This window comes from Mesoplodon densirostris, chromosome 4 (genome assembly GCF_025265405.1).
Source record: "Mesoplodon densirostris isolate mMesDen1 chromosome 4, mMesDen1 primary haplotype, whole genome shotgun sequence".
Taxonomy (NCBI): domain Eukaryota; kingdom Metazoa; phylum Chordata; class Mammalia; order Artiodactyla; family Ziphiidae; genus Mesoplodon; species Mesoplodon densirostris.
In genome coordinates, this window is record NC_082664.1 from 2,626,561 (window position 1) to 2,647,460 (window position 20,900).

General features: G+C 42.4%; 1 protein-coding gene across 1 annotated transcript in view; it reads right to left on the reverse strand.

Annotated features, from left to right (window-relative positions):
* TDRD9 (tudor domain containing 9) overlaps positions 1 to 20,900 on the reverse strand; it is a 110,572-nt gene that overhangs the window by 77,179 nt on the left and 12,493 nt on the right. Inside the window, exons 4-7 of the mRNA XM_060097867.1 lie at positions 11,672 to 11,778; positions 4,504 to 4,601; positions 2,771 to 2,992; positions 1,742 to 1,864 (exon numbers count right to left, since the gene is read on the reverse strand). Coding sequence (XP_059953850.1) covers positions 1,742 to 1,864; positions 2,771 to 2,992; positions 4,504 to 4,601; positions 11,672 to 11,778 — 550 coding nt within the window. The remainder of the gene's footprint in view (positions 1 to 1,741; positions 1,865 to 2,770; positions 2,993 to 4,503; positions 4,602 to 11,671; positions 11,779 to 20,900) is intronic.

Consider the following 20,900-nt stretch of genomic DNA (forward strand, 5'->3'; position numbering starts at 1 on the left):
CCACTCAGCTTTACCTGCAGTATCGATGGGAGAAATTTTCACATACTGAGGTATGGGGAAGTCATTCTGGCTTATACTTGACATGCTTGGACTTTATGCTTATTAGAACAGCCTTGTTTTGTGGCCTGTCACACAAGCATTGTGCATCTGCTTTAACCATTAAAGAAGAGAATGCACTTAAACATAAAAATGGAGTAACTATGGTTCAGGCATCCAAAATGGAGCCGGGTGGCCCTTGTGGATGTGGTTTCAGACACGTTCCTCCATCACTTGGAACCTGAATTTTCTGAACTGATACAGACTCAAGGACACCTCCAGCCATTCTCAAAACAGTATCTGCCAGCAGCTGCCAACTGCAACCTTATGGTCTCAAGGTCTCTGCTTGTAACTATGCAACCATTCCAGACCCCGACCAATCCCTGCTTAACTAGCACCCTTACTTCTCTCCGGCTCCAATCCTAATTCTCAACAAACAACTTGTATTTTTCAGTTTTTGCCTTTATAAGCCCCCCATTTTGTAGTCCAGCAGAACACAATTCAAGTGCTTCTTTAATCAGTGTGTCCCAGGCTATAGTCCTCAGTTTGGCTCAAATAACACTCTTTTCTATTCCTATTATAGATTGTTTACTGATTATTTCCATCGACAGGATATTTCGGTATTATACTGATCACACAACATATCAAGAGAATGGAGAGACCTTTCCCTAAAGGACTGCTCAGAGGGTTTCATTCCAGCCTCTATCAGGTACTCCAGCCCCACCTCACAGTCTCCCACAAATCCTATTTATTTGCTGATGTTTCTAACGCCACAAGAAATAAGTAAAGCTTCTCAAGGCATAATTACTGATGAGGTTTATAACTCAAGAGTTTGGGGTAGAGGCATTTCCAAAGCTCCTGGGAAAACTGTTTGAACACAGCATCTCCCCACCTCAAAAGACTCTATAAACAAAATCGGGAATTCCCTGGTGGTCCAGTGGTTAGGACTCGGCGCTTTCACTGCAGAGGGTGCAGGTTCAATCCCTGGTCAGGGAACTAAGATCCCACAAGCCGCGTGGCGCGGCCTAAACAGAACAGAATAGAATCAAATCAAAATCAATTAAATATTCCATCCTTACTGAAAGAAGTCGAGAAGCTAAGACTGGCACAAAGACAGGGTTCACAATACTTTATTAGAGATTTTTTTAGAAAAGTGAATAGATCAATATCATCTATTTACTTTATTCATTTTCTTAAAAGATATTATTGTCCTTGTTTTACTAGATGGAAAGTATCTGCAAGGCACTAAAAATACCTACAGACAATTAAAGTTCTTTTAATTGTCTGATGTGGCTAACACTCTAAACCAGGGTCAGCAGCCTTTCCCTGTAAAAGGCCAGAGGGCAAATACTTCCAGCTTCACGGAACATATGGTCTTGTCCCAACTATTCATCTCTTCTGTAGAACACCAGCAATCATAAATAAAGAGCAAAACTGTGTGCCAATTAACACTTTACTTACAAAAACAGGGGACAATTTTGGCCTGAGGGCTGTAGTCTGCCAACCCCTGCTCTAAACAAGGATTCACAGTCCTCAACCTCCCCACCGACATTTTGGAAGTAAGAGCAAAGGATAAAAACAGAAAATCAACATTCTAAGTAGAATAAGCAGACATAGGCCCAAAGTACTTTTTGACACTTTACAGGTAACGTGCACTGTGTTCTCTTATCACATAGGAACATGAACGTAAGAGCAGAGTACTTACCTCATCGATGAAGACATGCGTGAACTCCATCAAACTCTTGACACTAACTATTTTCTGAAGCAGCACGCCGGTCGTCATGTAAATTAACCTGGTGTCTTCTGTCGCTATTTTCTCCAACCCTACCTACAATTGGGGAAGGAAAAAAGAAAGGAGAAACTTTTCAGTTTAAATGGTTCACATTTAACTACCAAAAAATGCTATGTTCATTTCCTAATGAAGGTAAGAAAGGGAAAAAAATTATTGTATATCACAAAAAATATAGCGTCTAAATTAAAACTGAAATTCTCAAGTTGATTTTTCTTCTTCTTCTTTTTTGGTGATGGGTGGAGAGATTGGCCTATCTAGTCGTACTTCCCATATCATTTTTATGTTAAAATGATTGTGTATGAAGACATATTCAACATAAAGATATAATTAAAGATAAAATTATATAAAAGCCGTTCTCAAGTCTGAGCATTCTCACTTCTTTTCTATTCAACTGAGAAAGAAACTAAAGTTATCAATATTTTCAAGAACTTCAGAGATTCACTGTTTTTTAAATTATGCCAGGGGCTTCCCTGGTGGCGCAGTGGTTGGGAGTCCACCTGCCGATGCAGGGGACGCGGGTTCATGCCCCGGTCCAGGAAGATCCCACATGCCCCGGAGCGGCTGGGCCCGTGAGCCATGGCTGCTGAGCCTGCGCGTCCGGAGTCTGTGCTCCGCAACGGGAGAGGCCACAGCAGTGAGAGGCCTGCGTACCACCAAAAAAAAAAAAAAATTATGCCATAATTCTGCTCTATAAGCAACTGATTTCATTTTCTTTTCCAGCAGAAAATAATCACACCTTATCATCAACTTATATAAAATAAAAAATTAACAAAGAGGACTTCCCTGGCAGTCTAGTGGTTAAGACTCTGTGCTTGCAACACAGGGGGCATGGGTTCAATCCCTGGTCAAGGAACTAAGATCCCACATGCCATGTGGCATGGCCAAAAAATAAATTAAAAAAGAAAAATTAACAGAGAGAGATGGCTCCCTCTCTCATCTCACCTGATAGCCCACCAAACCACCCAAAGTCCAGGCGCGCTCTTTACTGATCCACCTGGCGATGCTGCTGGCCCCGATCTTCCGCGGCTGGGTGACCACAATGTTGCAGTAGGTAGAGCGTTGGATGTAATGATCCAAGATATACTGCGGGAGCTGAGTACTTTTACCACAACCGGTGGCACCGTGTATAATTACCACAGAATTACTTTCTATCAAAGAAATGACCTAGAATTTAAAAAAAAAAAAAAAACCTTCAAAATTGTCACAGATTTAACAATGATGTAACAAAGTATTACCGGGGGCTTCCCTGGTGGCACAGTGGTTGAGAGTCTGCCTGCTGATGCAGGGGACACGGGTTCGTGCCCCGGTCCGGGAGGATCCCACATGCCGCGGAGCGGCTGGGCCCGTGAGCCATGGCCGCTGAGCCTGCGCGTCCGGAGCCTGTGCTCCGCAACAAGAGAGGCCACAACAGTGAGAGGCCCGCGTACCGCAAAAAAAAAAAATAAATAAAGTATTACCTATGAACCAAAAGCTTTATCTCAGGAAGACTTTCAGAATTTATATTCTTTTCATCCTTAAAAGTTAAATTATTACCTAACCACCTAAACATCACAAATGAGAGAAAGAAGGTTACTAATGGTTGCTGAATTTGAAACCAATTTGAACACTGTGAACAATAACTAATTGCCACAGAAATTCAGGCCAAGTTCACTGATCTCTATGTCTCAATTTCTTCGTCTATAAATATGAAAACACCAAAATGAATTTCTATAGCTCTTGCTAAGTCTAAATTTCTATTATTTTAAAATTTTGTAATGAACCTCCATGTAATTCTACTGAGAAACATGAAAACACAGCTGTTATTACACTCAAGTGGCTTTAAATTCTCATTTGAAACTCTTCAGACACACTTTAAAACAATGAACTTCTCGTGCTCCACGTACAGACTGCATGGAGTAGCCCGCCAGTGGCCCCATAGAATGCCAGCCCAAACTCTCCCCACCGCTCCCCGCCTCCACCCTAGATATGTGTAAGCTCTTATCACTCTAGCAACTGCCAAGGTCAGGGAATACAAATTAATTTGAATACTGGCCTCTTAAAAATTAATAAAGTATATCTACTCTACAAAAGCTGCATAATTCAATCTAAAGCAAAATAAAAATTAAATTTAGAACATTTACAGTTTAGTCCTATCTATAACCACTTCTTCCGCTAGTATAGTCAATTAAGGTTTCAATACGCTTACTTTTACCCATGTTTAATAACATGTAACTAATTAAAAGTGTAATCATCCGGCTGCTATACTGCCCAACATTGTTCTTAAAATTATGTATCAATGACTGCTCAATCACCAGGCAAACAAACCAGGCAGAGTGTAAAGAAAACCCAGTGGAATGCTAGAGAAGACTGCGGCTGAGGGTATTATTTGCTTTCTAAAAAGTCTGGGCAGCGAGTATTGCAAGCAGCAGCTCTCCTGGGGCCCAGCAGGTGTTTACTCACACTTATTTCAGAGCAGGGAAGACTAGGTGAATAATTATATATGAGGAGATGAGCTCAGGGGAAGGCTGAACAAATGAAGGGGAGTCGAACGGAAGGCCATCAACACGCTTATTACACAAAACCACCTCCCCAGGGTGCCTGCCCAGCACCTCATCACTTTCAGACCAGAAACCAAGTGCTGGGTCGCCGGCATTTAGTCGAACAACAAAACTACATTACGACAAAAATAATTTTACCTCTTCCTTACATCGATTTATAGGCAAATCAGGATATTTATAAGTTGTCTCTGGGATGCACATCACACTGCTTGATTTAGCTAAAGGTGGCCTTGGACCTGGATTCAGACAAAACAAATACAGTGCTATTTCTTATATGAAAAAAGACAAGGTAAACAACCTACTGTTTTCTCTATATATACAGCAAGCTGTATACACACACAAATACATATTCTACAGGCTAACACTGTGAGCAGGGTAATTAGAAAATGCCCTTAGCACCCACTGCGAATAACTTACACAAGATGAGCACCATCTTACCCTCCATCACAGCAATCAGTGTTGTAGGCTCAGCTCTACCTCCTAAGATAAAAGAGCTGCAGAGCACAGTACACATCACTCGAAAACGGCACAAAAATGATTAGCTTAAAGAACAAACTTTTATTTGAAATTTCACACCAATTTGTTAAGTGTTCATTCCTTGCTACTAAATCGGTAGTAGACAACCAAACACCATAAGGATACCTTAGGAACAAGCACCCTGGAAGGGACAACTTTACTCTGACAAAGACACACCCTGGGGGGCTTCCCTGGTGGTGCAGTGGTTGATAGCCCGCCTGCCAATGCAGGGGACGCGGGTTTGATCCCTGGTCCGGGAAGATCCTACATGCCGTGGAGCAACTAAGCCCGTGCGCCACAACTACTGAGCCCACGCACCTACAGCCCGTGCTCCACGATGAGAAAAGCCACCACAATGAGAAGCCCGTGCACTGCAACGAAGAGTAGCCCCCGCTCGCTGCAACTAGAGAAGGCCCGTAAGCAGCAACGAAGACCCAACACAGCCAAAAATAAATAAATTAAATAAAATAAATATACTATTAAAAAAAAAAGAAAGACACACCCTGGGGAGCTCTGCCCAGCCCTGCTATTGAACGTCCTCCTGTAAATACACGCACTATACTCCGGGGATGCCACAAATTCTTGATAAATCATCAAAATTCAGAGGATACAGACTTCTATTGGGAAGTAAGTTTTACTTCCAACGTAAATAAACTTTGAAAGCTTCCCTGTCTCCCCCAAACGCAGCACTGAGCTGGCTCCCTCCCCAGGTCTCCCCTCAATGCCCCCCTCCCTGTTCCTCCCAGCCCTTTGCTTCTCTGTCCCAGCCTCTCCCTCTGTTCTGCCATCACCCTTCCCACTTGACACACGTGTCCACGCTTTGCTTTTGCTCTCCTACATTTTCCCCTACACATACTCTCAGTTTCAAAATCGGTCTAACTATACAATTAAAATATGGCTATTTTCCTACAGTTGAATCAAGACGTGCAGTACTTGTTCTGAATTTCAAGAACAGAGGAGCCAGTTCTATTCTCTCTCAAAGCAAAAACAGCTTCTTTGTGGAAACAGAGTTCCTTCTAGGGCATCGCGGCACTGACTTCGGGGGAAAGTTCTCTAAGTCCTGCCCTCAACAGCTTTCCAACCTTCTAGTCACCTCACTACTGACCGCCAAACTCCAAAGGGTGCATTTCTGTCCACTCTCGCATCTCACTCTCCTTCCGTTGCTCGGCTTAGCTTTTAAGAAACACAATCACTGACGCTGTCCTGTGTTCCCACTGGTATACTTGCGCTCAATCTCACCCCTTCCAGAAGCACTCTCAGCTAAAAAGCGCTTTAATTTAACCACACTACCTTCAAAACATGTAGCAAAACTCAATGTGTGAACAGTTTCTAACTTACAAATGGTTCCAAGATTTTATTAAATTATGTAGAATTCTAAATGATGGCTGGGTACCCAGGCCAGTCTACAAATGCAAGAACTGAGATGATAGATGCATAAATCGGGAAAAAATAGAGACCTTCCCATCCTTGGTGTTGGTAGGCTTATCAATCAATAACAGGCCTTTTTAACACAAAGGGAAGGGATGAGACTCCACGCGGCCCAACAAACGAGGAGAGACAGAGGGAGGAGCTCCTGAGCTGCGACAGCGCTGGGAGCTGCAGGGACAGGGAGTGGGACACAGGGTGAGAGGGACGAGGCCTGCGTGGGGAGGAGGGAACACACACTCTTTAGACAGACAGAAAGGTCACAGCTGTGTGTTTTGCGCAGAACCTGCAGCCGTGGCTCACGGTGCTGCTAAACGAGCCATCACTCTGGCAACACTGATGTGACTTCCATTCCTGGATTACATGCATTTTGAAGGTTGCTGCTTAAAGACAGAAATGCTACAAGAAAAAAATTGCAGAAGTCCTAACTGTATTGTCTAAACCACAGCCCTCTCTCTGTTTAACAGGAGACACAGGCTGACATTTTCAGGTCACTGGCTGCAGCCGACCGAGCGCAAATCAAGTCCAGCCTCCACATCCACCGCCAGAGGGAAGACCAGAAGCAAAAGACATGTTCATGGCTGTGCAGCTCTTTCACCTGTGCAGCAGCAACCAAATCAAAGGAGGGGGCCAGAAAAATATTACAGGTAAGTTCTCAAAGAAAACGGGTCATTTAACGCAAATCAACAAACCACATACAGCAAAGTGTAATCCAAAAGTGATATGAGAAATACCTCAACCTTAAATTTTATTTTCCTGTTATCTCTTTATCCGACGTTACTAACATTAAAATATCTCACATGAACTGGAAAAAACTGGAAACCATGAAAATTGCTAGTTTCTTAAATATAAAATCTAACCAAAAAATTCAGCAGTCAGGGTTCCAAACAGTATATAATGGATTTTAACTGGAGAACATAATAACATTTCTTATCATAAAATCTAGACACTGTACACTATAGAAAATAAGTTTAATTACTACATTGATGATTTAAGCATACAATTAAATCTTCAAAATAATTACATATCACTTTCTCCAAGTATGGGTTGGTATTCCAAATACAAAATTAAACTTAATTTGAATATTTCCCTTTTCAGTTATTAGAAACTCCAGACGGGCCATTCTCTTAAATTCAAAAGAAAAGCTATCAAACGGATGGAAACAACCACCAAAAATATCACCAAATTAAAAGGGGGGGTAGCACTGTGGCATTTAATCACAACTAAGGACACCATCCCAGGACAAATTCAAAACTGCTATATGAAAACAACAGAAACCCTGCAAGAGTCCACAGCCTGGAACCAAGGTCAAGCTGTTCAGAAATGCTATTAAATCTCAATTTAAAAAAAATGATTTACTTTAAATTATATAAAATGATTCTAATGTAATTCACAGAAATTCACTGAATGTGTGTTCTTGGATTTCTACTTAGAAATAATTTTTTAAAACAGTTATATAGATGAAATAACACCTGTATCATGCCAAAAGCAAAGGTATTTTTTTAATTATTATTTTTTTTAATTTATTATTTTTATTTTTTTATTTTTTTATTTTCGCTGTGTTGGGTCTTTGTTGCAGTACATGGGCTTCTCACTGCGGGGGCTTCTCTTGTTGCAGAGCACGGACTCTAGGTGCACAGGCTTCAGTAGTTGTGGCATGCGGGCTCAGTAGTTGTGGCTTGTGGGCTCCAGAGCGCAGGCTCGGTAGTTGTGGCTCATGGGCTTAGTTGCTCCACGGCATGTGGGATCTTCCCAGACCAGGGCTCGAATCCATGTCCCCTGCTGGCAGGCGGATTCTTAACCACTGCATCACCAGGGAAGTCCCAGCAAAGGTATTTTGAATCAAAGTATTTTAAACTGGATATAACAAAATTTTCACGTTGAAACCTCGGGGCTGGACTGGAATTAGAGGTAGCAGTGTGATCTCACCGTTTTAATGTAAGTAGACAGAATAGGTATAGAAATAGCTGTGTGTACACACACACACACACACACACACACACACACACACACGAAAACCTCATCTCTTCCCCACAGGCACCGCCACACTTCAAAGCGTGGAGCAGCACCTCCTGCTTCCTGCGGCCCCTCTCCTCCCTCACATCCCCATCCATGCCTCACGTGGTCCTGTCCGGCCATCCCACAAACAGCTCCCCACTCCATGCCGTCACCCCAGTCGTCAGTCACCATCCAGTCTCACCTGGACTTCTCCTCATGTCCATGCTGGTCCCCACCAGTCCAGTCTCTCCAATATGACCAGAGTGGTCTTCTCAAAACACTGATCTCATCCCTTGATGTTCCCCCACCCACACACACTCATGCCAAGGTAAACCTAGAACCTTCAACAGCTTCCCCTTGCTCTGAGTATTAAAACTAAAATTCTTGAGCTTCCCTGGTGGCGCAGTGGTTGAGAGTCCGCCTGCCGATGCAGGGGACATGGGTTCGTGCCCCAGTCCGGGAAGATCCCACGTGCTGCGGAGCGGCTGGGCCCGTGAGCCAGGGCCACTGAGCCTGCACGTCCGGAGCCTGTGCTCCGCAGCGGGAGAGGCCACAACAGTGAGAGGCCCGCGTACTGCAAAAAAAAAAAAAAAAAAAAAAACCCTAAAATTCTTAGTCACGGCCCCAGGCCCTGTCCCCAGTTGTGCCTGTATCTCATCCAACACAACCGCACTCATCTTCTACTGCTCCTGTGACACATGATCCCAACCTCAGTACCTTGAAACAACACACATTTACAGCATTCTCTTACAGCTCTGAACGTCAGAGGTCCAAAAGCAGTCTGGGCTAAGATCCAGAGGTCTGCACAGCTGGTTCCTTCTGGAGATTCTGTGGGGAAGAACCCGTTCCCCACCTCTTCAGCTTCAAGAAGCCGCCTGCACTCCCTGGCTCACTGCCCCCTCCTTGTATCACTCCGGCTTCTGTCCTCACATCTATGACTGACTCTGCTAAGAGCCCTGCGATGACACCAGACCCACCCACAGTCCCTCCACCTCAAGCTCCTCAACTTGCTCTGTAAAGTTCTCTTTACCACCTGATGTAGCACAGTCACCACATGTTCTGAAGAGGAGGGTGAGGCTCTCTGTGGAGGGCCATTATTCAGTCTCCAACTGACCCTGCCCACCCACACCCCAGGCCTTCTCCTATTACAGGCCCTCTGCACACATTTTCCCCTCCCCCTGACCCCCAAACTGTCTAGGTAACTTCTATAACTTCTATTCATTCTTCAGCTCCAAGCTCAATTGTTACTTTCCTGATACCCCAGCTCAAGTCAGGAACCCTTGTCCTAAGTCCCCAGAGAGTTTATCTTTCAGAGCATTTACCTCCAAAAGCATGTATTTGTGTAACTGCATGATTAAATGATCATCTCTGTAAGAGGAGGGACCAGGTCTTTTTAACTTATATTCTCAATGCTTCACACCATCCCTGGCACACACCTTCATAAACACTGGTCGTTGAGTGAATCCTCAAGTGCAGTCAAAGCTATATGACTGCCTAGTGAAAAGCTCCAAATATATTAAGATGCCATGGACAGAGAAAGCAAATAGCAGTTTCAAATATGAATCCAAATCAAAAGTTACAAGAGCAGACACTTGCACTTGCAGGCACTCATTTGTCATCTAGCCACCTCCACACAGCGGCAATCCCTACGGCATGCTCCAGGACCCGCAGGGGTGTGCTCGGGGTCTGTATATGTGAGTGCAACACGAAGGATCACATCATCAAGAGTCATCTGAAAACTAACACACTTCCCCAAAAGGAAATATTGAACGACAGATGTCTTTCCACAATAACACATAATAGCTATTTCAGGCTCCTATCAAAGTCCACACACTCCCCTACACAGATAAAAATCACCAGGCCTCTGTTCACTGACATTTAAGAGACTTCTAAGGCTTCCCATAAATAAGCAACGATGCAATGAATGTTCTTACACGTACGACGTTGTACTTTTCTTAGAATAAGTAAATATTGAATCAAAGGACACACTATCACTTTGAACTATCACTTTTGGTAATAATGTACTGGGTTGTTCACACAAATATTCCTCCTGAGGACAACTAAAGATGCTAGATGAAATATACAAACATCATCTTTAAAAAACCGAAAGCCTGGCAAGAGAGAGAGGAAACATCAGGCCAAAGTCTGTAATAAGGCAAGGACACAGAGAGGAAGACAAAGAACTCAAAGCTGCTTCTGCCTTAGGAGAAAGATTAACAATGAGAAATTAATCTGCATATAGTAGAGTGACCAAAAAAATGAAAAATACAAAACTGCATGAGAGAGTGGAGCATAGATAATGGCTCAGAATTTTCCAGAATTGATGAAAGATACCTATATTTTATACTGTCAAGAAGCCCAAATAAAGACCAAGAAGAATAAGGATTAGTATACTTTTACGTATGGACTATATTTCATAATTTTCAAAAAGGCTGGAAAATATTACTCTAACCCCAACTTCTGTCCCTAAGTCCGAGCGTAAGTACACAGAGTAGAAAGAAAGGAGGCAGAACTTCCTGACTCAACTGGTAGGAAGTCTGTGACGGATAACCTTTTATAAAGCAAAAAAATCAAAAACTTACTTCTGTCATATGAATACAGTCTAATGCTAATAAGACAATCAGCTCACTAAAAGAAAGTGCATACTCACAGAAAGTAACTAGCTTAACCTAAACTCTGAACAGTTGTATCCTTGTATCTCGTCCTTGGGAGGAGGAGAGGTTAAGAAGGATCTTTACCTTTTATTGTATACATTTATGTACTATTTAAAATTTTGTTTTAATATGATTATTATTTTAAAAACTATAATAACTTTAATAATAATTTTATAATAATATATTATATTATTATTAAAATTGTAATAACAATTTTAAGTAATTCTAATTAATAGTAAGGTCAGGGACCATTATTAGTCTTCCAAAGGACAGACTATTTAGACACTATACTTGAGATAAAAACATGAGCAACTCACAACACATCACACACTCACAATTTATAATCTATCATATACTCATCCCCCCAAAATCCTGAATTAACAAGCAATACGGATTCTTTATTGATCAAAATACACTTCTTAAAGACTTTTAAGAAGTTAATGTTTTAGGGCTTCCCTGGTGGCACAGTGGTTGAGAGTCCGCCTGCAGGGGACACGGGTATGTGTCCCAGTCTGGGAAGATCCCACATGCCGCGGAGCGGCTGGGCCCGTGAGCCATGGCCGCTGAGCCTGCGCGTCCGGAGCCTGTGCTCCACAACGGGAGAGGCCACAACAGTGAGAGGCCCGCCTACCGCAAAAAAAAAAGAAGTTAATGTTTTAACATGTGAACAACTCACGTATCATATTTTATGATATTTAAAGATACTCGTTTACCTGGCCCACTGGTTGAATGATCACTGCCATACATATCAAACTCTTGTGCTTCAAGTTTTCTGTATTTGTTAATATACTCCATCTCTGAGCTCTTTTGGCTCAGTGGCCTGCAAAGAACATTAAAAGTTAGTATACTGTTTACAGAAAGCCAAGAAATTCCCACATGCTAGGAGGATTCTTGAATAGTTACTTTTACATTAAGTCCTATAAGAAAAACTGCAAATCGTCGATAAACAAATGAAAATACACTCAAATTCACTGTCAGTCACCAAATAGATGCCAATTAAAACAATGAGAAACCTTTTCCGCCCTTTGCATTGGCAAGAAGCACAGCTGTGCTTAGGTTGCGAGGAGAGGGAGGCAGGCGGGTACAAGTGGTTGCTCTGCAGAGCGCCATGACCAGTCCTGTCCACCTCAGAAGACATCCCCTGCCAGCTGACACTCCTTTCCTCAGCATCTTCCCCAAGGGCAGTACTCGCAGCACCTGTACACAAGGAAGCACGTGCAAAGACACGTATGGGAGCTGTAGGGGTTCAGAACGAGCCTCCCCAAAACGTGTCACTGTTGTATGAGGATTATTTAGAACTAAAGGCAGTCAAGACGCTACAGGTTCAGGAGAGCACAGAAGCAAAACATCCTCTGACATAAATCGTAGCAATGTGTTTTCTGAGGTCAGTCTCCCAAGGCAACAGAAATAAAAGCAAAAATAAACAAAGGGACCTAATCAAACGTACAACCTTTTGCACAGCAAAGGAAACCATAAAAAAAAAAAAGACAACCTACAGAATGGGAGAAAATATTTGGAAATGATGCGCCAGACAAGGGCTTAATTTCCAAACTCTACAAATGGCTCACACAGCTCAGTATCAAAAAAAAAAACAACCCAATCAAAAAATGGGCAGAAGACCTGAGTAGACATTTCTCCACAGAAGACATCCAGGTGGCCAAGAGGCACATGAAAAGATGCTCAACATTGCTAATTATTAGAGAAATGCAAATCAAAAGTACAATGAAGTATCACCTCACACTAATCAGAATGGCCATCATCAAAAAATCTACAAATAATAAATGCTGGAGAGGGTGTGGAGAAAAGAGAACCTTCCTACACTATTGGTGGGAACATAAAGTGCCTGTTTTCCAAATACAGCCACTATGGAGAACAGTATGGAGGTTCTTTAAAAAACTAAAAATAGAGCTACCATATGATCCAGCAATCCCACTGCTGGGCATATATCTGGAAAAGATGAAAACCCTAATTTGAAAAGATACATGCACCCCAATGTTCATTGCAGCACTATTTACAATAGCCAAGACATGGAAGCAACCTAGATGTCCATCAAAAGATGAATGGATAAAGAAGACATGGTACATATATACAATGGAATACTACTCAGCCATAAAAATAATGAAATAATGCCATTTGCAGCACCATGGATGGACCTAGAGATTATCATACTAAGTGAAGTCAGAAAGAGAAAGACAAATACGATATGATACCACTTACATGTGGAATCTAAAATATGATACAAAATGTTTTTTAAAAAAAGATGTTTCTTAAGGTGATAGAATTTTGTTACATCCAGGTAGTGTTATTTCATCAAAAGAATGTTCACCACATATGCTGCATTTCATAAATTCTGTAAAATCTCAGGTATAGGAGATATTTATAAGAATTTTGGCTGTACATGTGAAAACATAGTTATTTAATTAAGAGTATGATGTCCACACTTTGGCGCACGTAAGACACTATGCAAAGTTAAATGTGTAACAGACGTTTTTAAGAGTGGTAGAATTTATTGTCTCTAGGTATTGTTTTCTCAGGTAAAGGATATGTGCTGCAATTCATATACTTTTTAAAGATGCACATATAAAAGATGTTTCTAAGAGTCCTACATGTATATGTAAATAAGTACAGAAGTTCTTGCACTAAAAATGGGATTCACACACTGTGGTGCATGTAATAAAACATGTATAGTCACCTATGTAAAAGATATTTCAAAGTGAAATAGAATTTTGTTATATCTAGGTAATGTTTTTCCAGTGAAAGTATGTGTTAACCTCATGTGCTGCTTTTAATATACTCTGTAGAGGCCAGAAAAAAATAAAATAAAATTTTAAATAAAATAAAATTAAAATAAGATACAAATGAATTTACTTATGAAACAGAAACAGACTCACAGACATAGAGAACAAACTTGTGGTTGCCAAGGGGGAGGGGGCTGGGGGAGGGAAGGATTGGGAGTTTGGGGTTAGCAGATGCAAACTATTTTATATAGAATGGATAAACAACAAGGTCCTACTGTATAGCACAGGGAACTGTATTCAATATCCTGTAGTAAACCATAATGGAAAAGAATGTGTGTGTGTGTGTGTGTGTGTATAGAGCTCCATCTATACAGCAAGGCCAACATCTAATTACCAAACATCTGCTCTCCTTCTTATCATCCTATAAATGACCCTCCTGGGGAATTCCCTGGCGATCCAGTGGTTAGGACTCTGCACTTTCACTGCGGAGAGCCCAGGTTAAATCCCTGACCCGGAAGATCCTGCAAGCCATGCGATGGGGCCAAAAAAAAAAAAAAGACCCTCCTGTCCTTGGAAGCCCCAGGCCCCTCTCCCACTCCTTAGCTCAGGATGTCATATATACCTCCTTTTACCTTTCTGTCTTTGAACCTCTCCAGTATGTGGGGTCTCTGACCCTCTCAGGTATGTGGGGTTCCTGATCATGTGAAATTAAATTTTATTTTCTCCTGTTAATCTGTCTCATGTCAATTTAATTTTTAGACCAGCCAGAAGAACCTAGAAGAAGTTTTCTTCCTCCCCAACAAAGCATTCATTCATTCAGCAAATACTTACTGAACACCTAGCACGTGTGAGGCACTGTCTTAGACACAGAGATACAGCAGTAGACAAAACAACGTCCTTGCCCTCACAAAACCAGCATTCCACTGAAGGACGCAGAACAAACATGCAAGACGCTCATCGGGGATACGAAGGGAAAATAAAACAAGGCAAGGGTATAAAGGACCCTCCAAGGAGAGAGGATACCTTTTCCTGACACTTGTAGTGGTTAAAACCTGGAAAAAATGAACGACAGAGGGACAAGCTAAACTATGGCATACTCTTACTTAATATGTATCATTTTTAAAGAATGTTATGGCTATATTCATGCTAATAGATAAAAATGTCCAAAACATTAAGTGGAAAAAAAGGCAATTGCTATGATATGCAAAATATGCTATCAATTCTGTCTTTGTTATCAATGTCTAATTTAAATGCACTGCTATCAGTATGATGCCAATTCTTGAAATTTGAGTTTTACCTTAATAAAACGCTATCTGCATTAAAATCTACTTCTGCCTGATATTTATAGTCATATCAGCATACTTCCGGTTACTGTTTACCTGATATTTACTCATTAAGTCACTCAACAAATTAATAATTAAGGGCCAACTCCATGCCAGGCATTGTCCTAAGTACCTAAAGCAGTGAGCAGACCGCCCTCATGGAGCTTACAGTCCAGCTGGGGGACGAGAAATAAAGTAAAGCATGGAGTATGTCAGACAGTAATAAAATAGAGAAAAATAAGGCAGGAGAAGAGACAGGGCGAGGAGGGTTGCATGTTGATAAGGTGACACACAGGCAAAGATCAGAAGAAAGAGAAGGACTGGGCAGCTCTGTAAGGGAAACATGCACAGGAAAGCAGGAGCCCTGAGGCAAAAGGCCAGGGAGGATGGGAGACCCATGTGGCTCCAGCAGAGAAAGCCCAGAAGAGGTCTGGGCGAGGGTGGGTAGAGGTACGGGGAAGAGGCAGGGATTGGGGGAGCGGGTACCAGAGGACTGGCAGGGGCTAATTTTAAAGATTTTGGCTTTTGCTCTGCGTGAGATGGGTTTCGAGCATAGACAGAGCAATAAAAAGATCTGACTCCTATTTTACCAGGATGGCTCTGACTGGGTGAAGTAGGGTGGGCTGATGGGGGCTCAGACACAGCAGAAGCAGGGAGACCACCTAACAGACCGGCGTAAAAACCAAGGCCAGAGGTGACATGGTTCGGACTAGAGCGGCAGCAGTGAAAGTGCTGCCCACAGAACATGCTGACACATTAGACCTGGGGTCTGAAAAAAACGAAGGAGTCAAGAATGATTCCAAGGTTCCAGTTTCCAGTAAGATCGCGGAAGCACGCTGCACCCCGTACCTCTCACAGAACGAAGCTGTAACCCCTGGGCAGAACGCCTGAGCAGCTGTTGGAGGGCTCTAACAAGTAAACGGGAAGAAGGCCAGAATTCAGAGCACCAAACCAGCGGCACAAGCTCTTCATTTTTTAACTCTGGTGGCCCCTGACCTGAACTCCTAAGCTACAAAATGCACGTGGCACTGGCACAGGACCCCAGGACCAGCTCTAGCTGTGCCCTGGGGGGCAGGAAAGGGGACTCCAAATACTCAAAACGGGGGCAGTGCACACCTTACATTTTTCTTTTCTCCATTCTCTCACAAGCCAGGGGCGGCGGGAGCATCAAACTCCGAGGGAGGGAAACTCCCTCTACAAGAGGGCGGGGCAAACTCTCACTGCCTTTTTTCTTTCTCTGCCCTCCCACTGCTTGGCCTGGGAGGCAGACATCACTGCAGGAAGTGCCTGGCAGAGCAGGGCAACAAAGCCCCTGTCTTCTGGCCAGAGGACCAGAAAAGGGAGGCCCTGGGCTGGGAAAGCACCAGGGAAACTGCAGACACCTGAGAACCTTTAGGAACTGCTGGGCGCACCCCTGGGCTGGCAGGCATGCCCTGACCCCAAACAGCCCATCACAGACTTTGAGAACTAAGCTACAGGATGGCCACTAGATGACACAGTGCAAAACAGATCCAGACAGCCCTGCAAAGGCTCTGAAACCAGAGGGACCTTGAATCCACTGCCCATAGGAAGCTGGCTGGAACTTGCAGCCTGAACACAGCTGGTCAGCTGCATTCCCCACAGGATTTAAACAAGACCCAGAGTCCCATAACATAATATAATATTCAAAATACCCAGGATACGCCACACAGTTACTGGGCGTACGAGGAATCAGGAAAATCTCCTGGGTGGAACAATGACTACTTACTTTGAATAATGATTATCCAATTTGGGGACCCCTACACCTCAAACCAATCTCAAATCAATTTCAAACCAACTCAACACCCAGGGGTATTTATTTTTTTAAGCCTAAAAAGCTGATCTTCTTCTGTATGTTGTAACTTTGAAGTAAAGAAGGGCTTAAACAAGAACACAAAAAAGGAAAAGTCGAAAAAGAAAAATATCAACAAACTGAACTAAACTATAATAGAAAATTTATGAACAATGTCTATAAAGGTTAAAGAGCAAGAACAGTGGTCTCTCTAGAGTGAACATTTGCAGCACAGAACGCAGACGCACACTAAGAATTCTCTTAAGTCGGTAAGCTATGGACAACCCAACAGAATATGATTTTTAACATGAAAAAGTACATCTTAGTGTGTTTTAATTAGAGTATTTTAAAGAGGGAATAATATTGGGAAAAGGAATTTAACATCACAGTTTCTCAAATATTAACTGCATCTTTAATAGCCAAAAAAAAGAACCAACCAATAATTCAGAACTTTGAATTCAGTAGCAAAGGAATTAAAAACAGAAAGATATTAGTCCCCTCACAATGAAAAATCTTCCTTTAATTGCAATCAAATGCTGCTGAGAACTGTATAAGGCCCCCTGACCATAAATATATACAAGTTGTATATAAACAACCTGGCTCCTTAGCCTGCCCTTCGAGATTCCAAAATTTTGTCTTTTTAGACTTAAGTACTTCCTTACACATCTTAAACTTTTACACACACACACACACATTATGAATATGGTCCTATCTCACTTCAAGTCATAAAATCTTTTGCTGTTCAGCTAAGAAGATAAAGACTAGAAAACCATGATAAAGACCAAAAAGAAATTAACCTAACTGCTTCATAGTTTAAGCTTTATGTCTTCCACACAAAATAGCCTAATGAGGCTGCAATTCATTAGAAGTAATTCATTTATTCAACTTACTAAAATGTGTGACGAATAAAATCCAACATTAATCTGGTTATGCTCCCAACAGACAGGAAGGATTAATGCAAAGGTACTTCCTTACCTTGATCTACAAATATTTCTGTTCTCTATCTACATGGTAGTAGGGGAATTACTGTAATCAGAGAATGACACTTGGGCTCTATTTCAATCTAACAATCTCAGGAGACAGGACAGAAAAAATAAAATGTATAATACAAGTAGCACACACTAAGTACTAGGAAAACTGGCTTACGGGTGAATGTGAGCCGAGGTGTAAGAAAAGTTCTGTGAAAGTCAGACTTGAATCTCAATAGCCAGCTAGGCGCTAATAGGTCAAGGTGAGGAGGGAGCTGGCTGCATGAAGCGCTTTGTGTAGCTTCCTCGCTGGTCTTTAAACCTCTGCTCAAAGGACAGCCCCTACCCAGAAAGGCCTTCCCTGACCTCCACAGTGAACTGGGGAGTCCTCGAGTGTATCATGACCACTGCACTGAGTGATTTGGGTCCTTGGGTTCATCTTTCCGCTAGAAGATGGGCTCCATGAGGGCAGAGAATAGGTCTGTCTGGTCCACTGCTGCATCCCCAGTCCCTAACCTGCATCTAGGACATGGCACAGTCAAAACTATCTGCTGAGCTAATGAGAGCTGCAAATAAGTGGAGGACAGACAGAACCTAGTCGTAAAGGACTATTAGTTTAACAGTAAAGAGAAATAAAACGAGAGTTGAAAGGAACAGGGCGTGGGGGCCAAGGGAAAAATGTTTTTCCCTCAGACAGAAGAAAAACTTAGTTGATATCGAAACTGAGCCCTGAAAAAAAGAGTTACACTATAGGGACTTCCCTGGTGGCACAGCAGTTTAAAATCCGCCTGCCAGTGCAGGGGACACGGGTTTGATCCTTGGTCCGGGAAGATCTCACATGCCGCGTAGCAACTAAGCCCGTGCGCCACAACTACTGAGCCCATGTGCCACAACTACTGAGCCTGCTCTCTAGAGCCCACGAGCCACAACTACTGAGCCCGCGCACCACAACTACGGAGCCCACACACTGCAACTGCTGAAGCCCACGCGCCCTAGAGCCTGCGTGCCGCAACTATTGAAGCCCGCAAGTCTAGAGCCCATGCTCCACAACAAGAGAAGTCACCACAATGAGAAGCCCGCGCACCGCAATGAAGAGTAGCCCCCGCTCGCTGCAACTAGAGAAAACCCGCGCGCAGCAACGAAGACCCAACGCAGCCAAAAATAAATAAATAAGAGAATTACAGTATAGGTACATGGAAAAGAAAAACGAGCATCTCAGAAGAGAGAGTCAGTGTGACCAAAGCTGAAGTGCCGGAGGGAGCATGGCCTGCGTGGGGCAGTGGCAGTCAGGCTTGGCTGACACGACAGACAGACTCAGGTAGAGCAAGAAAGCAAGCCGGAGAAGAAGGGACAGGCAAGGGCTTCCCTGGTGGCGCAGTGGTGGAGAGTCCACCTGCCGATGCAGGGGACACGGGTTCGTGACCCGGTCCGGGGGGATCCCACATGCCGCGGAGCGGCTGGGCCCGTGAGCCATGGCCGCTGAGCCTGCGCGTCCGGAGCCTGTGCTCTGCAAGGGGAGAGGCCACAGCGGTGAGAGGCCCGTGTACCGAAAAAAAAAAAAAAAAAAAAAGGGACAGGCAAGACTAAAGAGGGCCTGGAACAGAAAGTCGGTTTATGCTCCACATCCAATACATTTTTGATATTTTTGTTACCATTTCAGAGGCAAAAAATTTAAAAATTAAAGCAATGACAACGAGGTTATTCAAAGGGAGAAGCAGCATGACTCATCATAACTATAGTAGAAAATCAGATAGGACAGTTCTGTCATGATAAACTTTACTCCCTTCCCTTTCACAGTACTATACACAATGTAATATGAAAACCTTCCAGTTACAGATAATGAATCCTGACATCTGGGTTTTTCTAACATATAAGTAACAGGAGCTGGAGGATGACCACACACATCACTCTTTATCATGCATGACATGCAGGTCTGATGTAAACAAGGTCTATGCTTCACAGTTCATTTGAAGGAAAAAGCAACAGAAGAAACAAATATTATAAAAGGAAAAGCCACTACACAGCCATTTAACACAGAACTAGAAAGTAACGAACCTGTCCATGCTTAAACCAAAGACACAAACCTCTCTGGAACAGAAAATTAGCACAATAAAGACCAATTACACATCGGTACTCGCCCAAACTGTGAGTATAAGTTTCACTTTCAGCTCCAAAAGAAAACACGAAAATGATTTTCTATAATGAACTGTAAGATTTTGTTGTGTACTTGATATGTTCTCATGTCTCTATTTTTTTTCTGACCTTAATCTATTATTGCCTTATCACCATGTTTTTAGAGATTATAAAGTATATTTTAAAGTTATCTACTTAAGTGTATATAATGTCCTCTAGCATTACAACTTGTTTAAATATACAAATTTAAATACTATTTAGAAAGAAAAACAAAATGTGTACAGAATATAACATTTACTAAATATTTCACACGACTGATATCAGCATTCTCTGCCTACTTTGCTCAATTGTAACGAGGTTTCTCAGAATGTATATTGTGCAAATAGTCAAGTCTGATCTATTTTTCCTGCTTTCATTAGAGGGGACAGTGACCTGGCTTCTAAATGGCTTGAAAGTTAAGCTGAAGAATAAAAGCAACATGGTTATTTTTAGAGCTCTACAGGCATAAAAATACAGCACTAAACTGTGACCTGCAGCTATGCACAGCAAAGCATCACATCATGCGACAGTCTTCACTTTAGCTGGCAGCGCATCTGTGGTGCTTCAGACGACCTTTCTTCATTTCTTTATCAAAGATATGTCTAAATGCATTTAGGACCAGAATGTGTAGCTGCCGGCATCTTTTTCAAATACACTGAGCTACATTCAAAAGGCAAACCATTATGTAATTTGTAAAGATTAAATAGTAAGTTATTTTTGTCATTTCTTCTAGCTTACTTACAAGGTGAATTAATGAGCATTCTCTCCAAATGAAGACATCACAACCTCATTCCTAACATAGAAGGTTAGTTATTTCAAATACAGTTTCAGTGGGTAAAGGAGGAGAATCATTCTTTCAACAGGGGACACATCCAGGAGAAGGAGATACGCCTGAGTGAAGCACAGCTTCATCACCAATTCAAGTAAACTCT